This window comes from Labrus mixtus, chromosome 1, assembly GCF_963584025.1.
Source record: "Labrus mixtus chromosome 1, fLabMix1.1, whole genome shotgun sequence".
NCBI classification, from domain to species: domain Eukaryota; kingdom Metazoa; phylum Chordata; class Actinopteri; order Labriformes; family Labridae; genus Labrus; species Labrus mixtus.
In genome coordinates this window covers 22,371,105-22,383,440 of record NC_083612.1, presented here as the reverse complement: position 1 = coordinate 22,383,440, position 12,336 = coordinate 22,371,105, and the positions used below count along the sequence as shown (strand labels likewise).

The following is a 12,336-nucleotide window of genomic DNA, read 5'->3' as shown; positions in this document are numbered from 1 at the left end:
CTCACTTGTATTGGTGTTCTAATATGCATCCAGTACTTCAATTGGTCAAATTGGTGCTTCTCACTAAAGCTTTTAAAGGTAGTGGAGTGACAAGTACAACATTTCACTCAACTTGTATGCAATGGAAACTGATTTGCACTTGTCGCATAGTGGTAGAGCAATCTTTTGACCTTTAACTAAATAGGACACAAAACTTGTTTCTTATAAAAACAGTTGATCAGACTAAAATAGATACATTCTGCATTACAAACACTATTGGGATCTGTTTTATTACTGTGAAGTGAACTGTGAGTCCAGCTCCTCCTTTAAGCCACTCCTGGTGATAAGCAGCTCCACCTGTCCCTGCCCTTGGAGGTGGCCCCGCCCTGTGAAAGTACAGCTCTCAGAGCATGAGGCACAGAGCAGGGAGGAGGCTGAAATGTGGCCCGACAGGTCTGATGGGAACTCACAGAGAGAGAGGTAGAGAGAGACAGTCAGAGTGAGGAAAGCCTGTCAGTCAGGTGGATTTAGGAGCAGTCTGGCTGGAATTAAGACAATGACATATTTGTGTTGGTGTTGTTGAGTGTGACACTGGATTGTAACTCAGAGGGGCCCTGTGGACTCCCAACAGAACCACTAACTCCACCACTACGACCGGCAGCAGACTTGACAGTGGAATTTCCCTCCTCTCTCCTGGCTGAAGCTGGGGGCAGATGGTCGCTCTAAGAGTTTGAACAGAACTCAGGAAGGAGAGTGAGAGGAAGGGTGGGAGGAGGTCGAGAGAGGGAGAGGAAGACAGGCGAGGAGTGGACAGAAGAGGAGACATGCTTCGCTACGGCTCGGGACGAACCGTTTCCACCACCACCACCACCACCACAGAGGACTCTCCAGATTCTTCAAGTGAGGTAAGAAGTCTCTGAGACGGCAAGACACTGAAACTCCCCTTTACTCTCTCTCTTCTCTTTTTGTTTTGCATATAGTCCAGTGTTTGTTTCCTCCCTTTTTCTGTTGCTTGTCTGTATGCAGAAAACTAGTTTATAAGTCCTGGCTTACTTTTTCAGCTGCCTGATCATTTGAAAGTTCATGTTTGTCAGAGGATGTGTTCATTCACAAGAGCATGTAATGAGAGCTGATTGTGCAGGAGGCAGGGCTGTCATGTTTATTTGAACAGCACTCTGATAAAACAGGCCTTTGTACTATAGCTTTAAACTCATTCCCATTGTTTTCTGTTGAAGAAAGTAGGCATTGTGACTTAGTATCTTTTGAAAACTCTAGTTATGTAGTAATGTGGTTTTATATGGTTTAATGTCTGCAGTATTCTTTGAATAATTTCTAAAATAAAAGAACCTTAAAGTACAACATTTTGGTTTCGTTCACAACCAAAACAAAGTGCTCACTGTGGTGTAAAAGTCACAACGGATGCATCTGTGTACTACTCCTCCCAGCATTCACATACACGTTGTTTGTAGTTCTGTTGTCTATAAATAAACCAGTGATGGTTGTGGGCCATGAAGTCTGTGACATGTGTCAACTCTTTCTTTTCAATGTTCTGTTTCAGAGCTGTTTTAATGTTGGCACTGCTATCTTTGCTCATGATGACATAATGCATAAAATCATTTGCGTGCAGAACATCATTTATTTGCCTTTTGTCTGTTTGTCTTTCTCAGAGGAGGATCAGGCGCCTCAGGTTAACTCTACACGCCGGTGATAATGGAAACAAGGAGGCAAAAACCGCAAACTCAGGCACAGTAAGTCTTATATCTACATCATTTAAATGCACACAACTAACTGTGCTATATCCTACCTATACGTCTTAGTTGACAGCCATATTTCAGTAGGTAAAGTTTAATGAATAGAATTAAGATAAAGCTTTTACTCACAAACCCAATGAATATATTAACTACATGACCACACACACACCAAATCTCTTAAAAATATTGATATTAAATGATAAGTGTTAAATATGTTGAATTAATTTATCAAACAACATAAATATATTTTAAATATGGTAGAGATGCTGAGATTTATGTGTTTTTGTATCGTCTGGACTGGTTACACAATCATGACAGGAGGGTGGGTGTGTGTTTTTTTTTCCTTCGGTGTGTGTGTGCGTGTCTGGGTGTGTGTGCGCGCGTATGTGTGTGTGTGTGTGTGTGTGTGTGTGTGTGTGTGTGTGTGTGTGTGAGTGAGATAATGCACGCACAGCTGTTTCACATTTACTTCAAAGCTCAACTCTGACTCTGTATTGTAAATCTACTTCATACAATAGAACATATTTGAAATACTTTCACCGAACAGACAATACATTTGATCCAGGAGACACCTAAAAGCTGAAAAAGCACAGACTCAAATACTGTGTAAAACAAAACAGAGCTATTAATGTTATGACATTTGCTTATTGAAGGGCAGAATTAGACTCTGTATTAATCATGTGTGTTTTGTGACTGTGGGTAAAGTAAATGCTGCAGGCTGCGTGGGTGTTTGCTGTAGGTGACTCTTTGTTTGTGTTCGGGTTATTTCGTCCAGAGTTTGCCACATTGAGACGAGCTGAGCGTAGCTTATTATTGGCACTGAGAAGGTTTTTTTGGCCCTTTTCTCTACAAAGCACAAAATCCTTACAGAGACATTGTGGTTTGTTTTAAATGAACCTTGGCCAAGCAGTATGGTGTTCGTCCAGTCACACTGCACTGATAGCACGCTTAATCTCTGAATAGGTTTCTCTTCTGGAGGGTGGGACCATGACTATTGGAACTGAGGACAGTCGGGTCAGAAGTGAACACATAGTAGAGGGACACACACATGTACTTGATAATGACGTGTACTCAAGTGTGTGTTTAGTGAGGACGCCGACTCTGCATCCCTGAAACTGTGCAGCTCGTTCTCCCTGTGTACACATTAGCATATCTAGCAGCAAAATTCAAGTTTTTACAGGCAGTCAAGTTCCTAGAGTAAAAATATTTATCAATCACAAAATAGAAAAGTGAAAATTAAGAAAAGTTACAGAAAGAATTACTTAGAAAATGAAAACTTATTAGAAAATGTTTAATAGTGCTTATGGCAAATTATGAAGCTGCCAGCCAGAAAGCTTAGCCTAGCACAGAGAATGAAAACTGCCAAGCTAACTAAGGTAAAAGTAAACAAAATCTGCCTCTTTATTATGATGTTCTGTACAACAAACGCAAGAAATTCCGTTTGTTATTGGTGGGGTGAATGAGTGTGTAGTTAGCTAAAGAGATGCTAATACGCAGAATGTGATACCTTTGGGCATAGCCAGGCTAGTTATTGTTTACAGTTTTAATGCTAAGCTAAGCTAAATGGCAGCTGGTGATAGCTTCATAGTTATTGTAGAAACATGAAACAGTGACATTTCATCTAAGTCTCAACGATATGGTTAACAAGTTTATCCCCCCCTCCCCCAAAAAAAGCTATAACATCCAAAAGAACCCAAAGACACAAGGCTAAATTAAGTGAAATAGGAATGTAAAGTAATTGTGCAGTCCTTGTGCAGGCTAATGTTTATTCAGAGTAGAGCTAAAACCAGGCAAAGTATAATCTGCATGGAAACTATTGCACACTTTGAGACCACTTGGAGCAAATCTACCAGGTGAGATTTAGGGTTCGAAAGGTTAAAAACTCACTTCTCTGTGTCCTCTTCACCTTTTCATTATTTATTCAGCATTGAGCTAAGAGGTCTGTAGGTGCTGCTGTAATTGCTGGGAAAGACACCTCCGTAATTGTTGCAAAACATTCATTTCAAATACCAGCACAGAGTTCAACAGTGACACGGTGTTGTGATGGTATAGTGTAACAGGCTGTTTTTTTTATTATATTATTTCAAGCACCTATTTCCTTTTAAGGCCAGTGGGTTAAAATAACATTTTGTCTCAAATAGTTCAGTCTTTGATCTGAGATACAATCTGCAGGGAAGGTCAAATGTAGCTTGGTTTAACTTGTATTTGTATGCCTTTGTAGTGAAAGAAAAATAGGGCAAAGGGTTGGCTGGAAGTTAATCAAGAAGGAAGGAAATGACAGAAACTTCCTTTGACATAGATATTTTGTTTCAGGAGGAGCGCTGGTTAAAGTGGTTATTTACCATGAAATTAGAAAGGGTGTATCCTGCAACCCGACACATCATGGACACAATCCAACCAGTCACTCTGGCCTAGATGACACACACACACAAAGGACATTGACACACATATAGACATTTCTACACCTCCATCATTGGATTTCATCTCCACAATGGCCGAATGTCTCTTCAAAGTGAACATTATTTAGTACAAAGAGCGAGGGCCTTTGTGTTGTGATTTCAAGGACAACTTTCAAATGTGTGTCTATAATAAGGAGCTAATCCAATCAATTGAGTGCTTCACAATGCAGTAATACACAGTCAGCTTATGTGTAACATGCACATTGTCCAGTAAAATGTTTGGCAATAGACTGACAGATTCTTATTTCAAACAAGAGTGTTATAAGTCTGACAGATTTACATGACTCAGCCAATAATGTCTGAGTGGCTGCCTATCAATTGTCTTATGTTACCCCCAAATTTACAGTTTCTGCAACAAAGAGCAGGTAAACATTGTCCACCAGTGTACTCAAATAAAGTCATTGTAAAATTCAAAGCAACGCATACACCATTGTAATTCTGAGCTTTCAAAAGAGGAGGCTGCTGTGCTGTTTACACATAAAGATGGCTGTTCTTCCCTCCCATCTGCTGGAATTCACATCCGCCTATTAGTGCGACCCTTCAATGTTTCTCAACAGCACGTCCTCTGTAGATGAAGTAGTGGAGAAATGTGAGGCTGGGTTCTGTCCACATGACAACAGAGACGTCTTTGTTCATGTCCTCACTCTTATCTCTGAGAGAGGCTGGGACTGATGCCTTTTTCTCACAGTATGAATGTTTAGTATGTATATGTATGTTCTGTATGTTTGTATGTGTGTAAGTGTGAATTACTGCACTGTGCACTAGTATGAAATATAAATATTTGAATAATCTATGTAACATGCTCAAAACAGACACAGTGAGGGCAAACTCAGAAATAAATTAATGAAACCGCTAAAATCTTGTATGTTTTCTTGCATTTTTGAGTCTTGCTGAAGAGCACCTTTTCTGCATGTTATACCGGAACAATGACAGACTAGAGAGCATGACTGCATCAGTGTCTTTAATAATTATGAGGACTCTTTTCTGAGGAATGTTTACACAAAATGATAACACTTATTTAATCTTCCGAAACAGCAATCTTGAATGTTTGTTGATTTTTTTTATCCCTTCTTGGAGGCTGAGAAAGAGAAGGACGTCAGTGCGTCCTGGAAGAAGAAGAAGAAGAATGGGATGATCCAAAGAGAGAGGCCAGCAGGCAGGGAGTCACCTCAGCAGGTAACTGACAAATCAACAACATGAGATACAGTATAGGCATGACAGTGTTATGATGTGTGTTACTGACATTCCTCTGAAGAACATGTTTCTGTGCAGGCCCGTTCAGCCTGTCAATAATACTACATCTACTGATTTTCAACATGAAAAGATGCTTGTTGGTGACACTGAAAAGTGTTCAGTGTAGCCATCCATCTTTTTCTATATACCTACAGATTGTTATAAATTAATATAATCAGAAGTCAAATCCCTAAAATGAGTCCCACCCCCTCAAACATAATGTGCCTCATAGACTGCAGGGCTGAAATATTTATAGAAATTGAATCTCTTAGCTTCAGTTGTGTAATTTATCTGCACCTATGACTTTTATTGTCATTTGTTATTTAGTTCTTCTATTGTTTAAAGTGCTGCCTACTCCTCTGCTGCTGTGCATCTTTTTCCCCTAGTTGCCTGTATGCTGGAGATACAAAAGGTTGAAACAACAGCAGCTCATATACTGGGTTGCAGAAACATGACACCTTCAATACACCCTGCACCTTTTCTTTTTAGCCATTCGTTCCCAGCCTCCTGTTTCAAGTGCTCAGCAGCAGTACTGGAAATGCCTGATCAAGTGCACATGTGCAGGCATTTGTATCTACACACAAGCACATTTGACGCAACGAGAGTGTGCATAGTTAGGACACAGATACACAAACAGAATGTCATTATAAGTCAGCTGAGTGCAGAGTGGCTACAGTAACCTGACCGGGGTTGATCCTGTCTCCCTCAGCACCTTGGGGACATGACCAATGGGGCGCCAGAGACCTCACTGCAGCTTCATGGACCCAAAGTGTACGGCATCGTGCAGAGGATGGGCTCGGACAGACAGCAGGAGGTGATGGCGCGGGAGTGGACGGTCGATCACCTTCAGGACGAGATGAAGTACATCCGGGAGGTGAGTGCAAATGAGCAGCCAGGTCTCGGGTCAACACATTATAGTTTGTGAGGATAATACCTTTTATTTTATGAGGATAATATCTGTATCTTGTAAGGGTAATATGTGTATGTTCATTTAACAGGTGAGAGATTCTTTGGAGAAGGTTAGAGAGCGGATGTACGGGCAGTTTGGAGGAATGCAGCAATCAATGCAGAAGCTTTCGCAGGAAATCAAGGTAATGTTTATTTAACACATGACGAGTCAGATCTTCATCATCAACTCCAGTTTTTGAGGCACTTATACCTGGATGTTGTGTGTCTTCAGGCTGCCAATTCCCATAGAAGAAGTCTGGAATCAGAGGTGAGGGTCCGGACCAACGCCATGGAGAGCTTTGATCAGATGAACAGTTCGCTTATATCTGCAAACATCGGCCTACAGGTAACAAATCAATGTCACTGATCCTGTGAAGACCTGCTCCATGAAAGCTGCCTGCCATGCAAGAAAAAGACCTTTTGATAAATAAAAGAAGTTTCCTTTGCAGAAATCACTGCTGGAGAACTGTCAGAGCAGGGTGGACAAAAGGGACGAGGTGAAGAGTTTGCGGAGCACTTATGAGAAAGCACAAGATATACTCAGAGACAAGGAGAGGGAGCTGGCTGCTGCTCACGCTGAAAATGAGACTTTGAGACTGCAGGTAATTCTTCTCTCTGCGAACACCGTTGTACAACAAAAACTTTTAAACGTTAAAAGTGAAGTCTTTGTTTTTGCACAGCAGTCGAGAGGGCCGTAATGACCTGTTGCAGGTCCTCCATTTTCTGCAATGGGTTAATATAAATCTGAATTGAAATTAAACTGAACTGATCAATAATGTAGGCTAGTCCTGAATGTTCTGAGCAGATGTCTTTGGTTAGAATGTGTGTAATGAGCAAAAAAAGAAAAGAGAGAGAAAAAAGTACCTACATTTTAAGGAATAAACAAATGGGGGAAAATAAGCATTGTGCTTTGATCCAGCAGATTTAAGAACAGTTTTTTTTTACCGTAGCAGGGTAACATATCAGCTTCATCTGCATTTGTTTATCTGGTATAAATGTGAAATAATCAGCCAAGCAAAGTTTTCATTTCTACTGTGCTGCATTGTTAAGGTGGAGTCTTCACGGGAGGCCAGCACTCAGGCGCTACAGGAACTCTCAGCAAAGCTAGAGCGTGAGTACGAGGAAAAGCTGCAGGAAGAACAACGGAAACACAGGGAGGAAATAGAAAACCTACAGGTCTGCATTCTTTACTCCTTATTTATGAAGTCTCACCATTGCCTAACAAACTGTTTCAAAGTCTAAAAAAAATGACATCAAAACCAGATTAATGTGGGATGATTTCTCCATTGTTTTTAGTTCTGACACATTTTTCAATGGTTGTGATACAGTATGAAAAAAGGGAGATGAAATCTGACAAGCTAATAATTAGATTTTTAAAGCAGTCTTACATCTAAGCTGAAATGTGTTTCTGTTTACCCAGGCACAACTTGATGAGTACATCAGGCGACTAGAGGAAGCAGAGAGGAACATCAGGATTGCAGAGGCCAAGATTGCCGAGAGGGACCAGAGGATCATCGAATTGGAGCGTCTAGTCGACTGTATGAGCAAGGTTGGGCAACAATTTAATCCATCAAAAATCCAACCAGCTTCACTCCTTGCAGGTGATAAACTTTTCACGAACAATCCAATTTACAGGAAAAGAGTCAACTCAACCAGAAGCTGCAGGATTGTGAGCAGCGTCTACGCCTGTTGGAACTGACAGACACAACAGATGCTAATGTAGCCAAAAGGTAAAAAAAAATGTTGTCAGTTGCTCAATTAAAAAGCTTCAGGTACCTTACATTAAGGTATTTACAGAATAAACTTTTATGCTTATGAAATATCCCTTAACTTCAGGACAATACAGCCACATAAAGTAAGAGTAACATTGAAGATTTGAAGTATTGCCATAAATTAATATGTATGTTTCAGTACTTTTCTTTCCTTTAAGTCTGTAATCTATGATCTGAAAAGCATCTGACCTAGTTGTATATTTCTGAATAATGCTTGAAGGTGGATTTTATATGTGTTTAACCGCACGCTGGTTCTGTTTAGGTCCAAAGAGCTTCAGTCTGAAGCTGTGAATCTCAGAGAGAGGATCAAACACTTAAACGACATGGTGTTCTGCCAGCAGAGAAAAGTCAAAGGAATGATTGAAGAGGTAAGGAGGGTATATTTTCCTGTTTTAACACTCATATAGCCCACTGTTCTGTTTTTGTTTCTATACTGGGTGTGGATGAGAGGCAAACATCAGATGAAGATGCAGAAGTTTGTTTACCATCCAGAAGATAGATGACCTCAGTGCACACAGGGGATATAAAACTACATATGACGTCAAGTGATAAAAGGGTGTGGTGTTTTCAAAGCTTAGAGGATAAGAATCATACACATAATATAAGGATTAAGGATTTAGTGATTGAAAAGTGTTGTAAATAATCTAAAGTGGCCTCTAGAGCTCATTATTCACTTATTCTCATGGATAACTTCTTGTCATTTTATTTTGTAATATTAAAAATAAAAATAATAGAGATGGTGTTTCATCAGTCCATTGATATTAAAGATATTCCAATGAATATGTTTCAATTAAAGAACAAAAAAAAAGAATGACGATCACATTTAAAGATTTTCTCTCCATTCATGTGTTTCCTTGAATTAGTACAACAACTCTCCTTAATAAAAGACATGTACAAACATGTACTGTAACATCACTGAATTAGATTAAATAAACTGTGCATAAGTAAGATATTTGTATAAATATTTTAAAATTTCATCTTTAATGAATTGTTGTCTACTGTAAAGGTTGGCACACTGCGGTCTCAGGTCGCTCACAAGGATATGTTCATCTCAGAGCTCCTGGACAGAATCGCGATAGTGGAGTGTGAGGTAAGTTGTTTGCCGTGTTTTTTTATGGTGTGGTGTGGTTTTCTATTGCATGGCTACGGATGATGATCCTCTGGTTGCTTCTCACCGAATACCCTAAACTTTCAACAATGTCTGTGTTGTTTCCTTGTGTCATTGCACCTATCAAATCACTTTGCATGTATCTGACCTGACAGTGTTGTTTCATCTTTTTCTTTTCCTAGAATAATGAATTAGAAGACAAGCTGAGGTATTTTATGTCCACACAGAATAGGCCCAGAGATGTTTTGGAAACCAGGGAGATAGGATTAGGCTGCGACCTGCTCCCCAGGTAAGAAGTGCAGTTGGGGACACATGTTTAGTAGCATATAGTGATATTTGGTGCTTCTGTTGGTGGTGTTTCATCAATCTGATGTCTCAATGTGCATCTGCAGACATGAAGGTCAAAGGTTTGATGTTGAACCTCCTGTTCAGAGTGAATCGAGTCATCTTCATCCCATAAGAAACCAACCACCCATGAAACTTCCATCGCTTGCTGAAATGCCATCTCCACCCTCATCACCTACTCATCCTTCATTTCCTTATCAACCCTCACCCTCACCACCACCTCAAACTCCATCTCTACCCAAACCCTCATCACCACCTCAAACTCCATCTCTACCCAAACCCTCACCACCAGATCAACCTCCATCTATGACACCTCCCACGCAACCTTTATCCCCAAGTTTTTCCTCATCCCCCATACAACCCTCACCCCCTTTACCACCCATTCAACATCCATCCCTCTACTTGACTTCACCCATCACTCCTAGGACATTCAGGTCTAATAACCCTCCGCCCAGCAGACTGCAGTCGAGTTTACTGAGGTACACTCCTGTTGAGTACAGCCGCTTCCTGCAGTCTAACCCTTCAGTGACAAGTGGGACATTCCCCTATACCAGCCAGTCTGAGACTGAGCCCCCTGTTAGTCCAGTCCAGTCCCGAGATGAGGTGGATGCAGAGACAAGCACAGACACTCAAGCAAGTGCAAGGGAATCCATTTCATCCTTGTCATCTGCTAGACCGAGATCAAGGGCACCTCAGGTGTACACGCCGTTCATGAAACTCATGGAAATAACATCAAATATCAACATAGAGTAATTGCAAAGTAATATTCAGACCTTTTGGGAAATGCATGTTCCTGTTGCACAAGATACTGTATTAAGGACCTTTCATCTCTTATTGAAATAAGGAGCTACAACAGAAGCTTAGCTTAGCTCAAAAACTGTAAACAGTGGGAAAAAGCTAAACTGATACAAGGAAAACATTGTACCTACTTGAACTGTTGTTCAATCTGTAAATGGCACAAGGTGTAGAACAGCAGCAAATTATGTTTCACGGTTGGTCATATGTGGGACTCCCTTGGCAGGGAGCAGTGACTTCCCAGAGTCAACAGCAGCAACCATGCCCTGTAAAACCTATAAAGTGGCAAAATTGTTGTTTTTAACACTTAAATTTAATAAAATAAACAATGAAATAAGTGAGTTATAGACTTGCTGATGTTTATAGAAAGCAGTTACCCCCGTTTCCAGTCTTTGTGCTAATCCTAGCATAAGCAACTAGGGTAGCTTCATGCGTAGTAGACAGACATTACAGCGATACCAATGTACTCATCAGCAAAAAGCATTAAAAAATGGAGTTTCCCTTATGTGAAAGTTTACTTTGAAACCTAATTCTGTTAAGCCTGAGAACCTCTGAGAACTTCAGCCCAGTCCTTCCTGGAGTTTGCTGTACGAAAAGTTAAACTGAACAGAGCTTGAGAGATGCTGGCAGGCTATTTCTGGGGCTATGAGTTTTTCCTGTTTTTGCAGTATTTATGCAAAGGTAGAGGTAGCTACAATAAGCTTAACATGAAGGTAAGAGTATGTCAGGACTGTTTGATATTTATGAAGCTGCAGCTAATAAACAGTCAGGAGTTACTGTTGTTATTTCTGAGCTAACTGAGATTACATTACCTTACAGTCACGAGAGCCATATTTTACATCTCTTCAAACTCTTGGAAAAAGAGTGAAAAATCGTAAAATATTGAATAATTCCTTTAACACTCACACTTTTAAAGCAATCAAAATTGTCTTTACATGTCATTTAAACAATGAAGAATATGACTCTGGACTATGATGTATACTTTGCCTTTTGGTTTTCAGCCTATGTTTGCACGTGACACTATTATTGATAATGATTGCTTTAGGTTGTAAATAATCTGATATTCTGTAAAAAAAAAAAAAAAAAAAAAAACATTGTGTGAAAAATGTTCTGAAGGATTATATTTGTTTTGTTTACAGTGAATGTACTACTTATTCGGTCTTGTATGAAGGTTCAGGTTATAGTGTGTATTTTCTTATAATTTTATACTGGCTCTGTACAAATTAAATGAATATTATTTTCTTATTGTCACATTATGTACAAAATATTTATTAACATGCGTTGTGCCTTTATGAACAGCCCACTATCTGATACTGGTGGTGGGAATGAATCTCTTGAAATTTGTAACAGGGGTTTATGGAAATAGATATTATGAAGTACTCTGCTATTGATCAAAATGTTCACTTTAAAGATATTGACCTTATTGAGGTGACTGCCATTCCTGAGCCACAGGCACTTGAGTATTATCCAGCTGTCGTCTGCACTGCCAGAACTGTGTTTGAAAAGCCTTGAGATGTGCCTTTTTCTTGACAATACATATCATTCAAGAGGCCAGCGTATGATTGGACAATAAAGACTTTACTACATAAATAACCAGTTGTCCTCATTGTCTCAACAGACTGTAGAACTTAAACTGTTTTATTTAATCCATAGTTTATAGTATTGTGCATGATATAGAGTTTGTGAAATTGTTAAATTGAAAAGAGAAGCTTTCCAAAATTTCCAAAGCCCTGAAGAAGGCAAAAGGGGTAGAATTACTCTTATAGAATTACTATCAGGATTGAGGATTGTGATTAAAATATATAACGAGGTAAGAAGAATACTGCAAAATAGGTAGGCTAATAAGAGGAAACATTCGATGGTGTTATGTCTTAATAAAATACATAAACTATCAGAGAAAATTATATTTTTTGAATATTCCCCAATTGAGCAGCCGCAGTTAAAAA

The 12,336-nt window shown here is 39.6% G+C and overlaps 1 protein-coding gene across 1 annotated transcript; it reads left to right on the top strand.

Moving 5' to 3' along the window:
- The first annotated feature begins 385 nt into the window (after nt 1–385).
- myzap (myocardial zonula adherens protein) lies at nt 386–11,983 on the top strand. Its single transcript, XM_061038552.1, has 14 exons — nt 386–884; nt 1,647–1,727; nt 5,267–5,365; nt 6,132–6,296; nt 6,421–6,513; nt 6,603–6,716; nt 6,820–6,972; nt 7,421–7,546; nt 7,791–7,919; nt 8,006–8,100; nt 8,405–8,510; nt 9,149–9,232; nt 9,433–9,539; nt 9,643–11,983. Exons 1-14 carry the CDS (start codon nt 804–806, stop codon nt 10,346–10,348), a joined length of 2,139 nt encoding a protein of 712 aa, XP_060894535.1. The 5' UTR covers nt 386–803; the 3' UTR covers nt 10,349–11,983.
- Nucleotides 11,984–12,336: the final 353 nt, after the last annotated feature.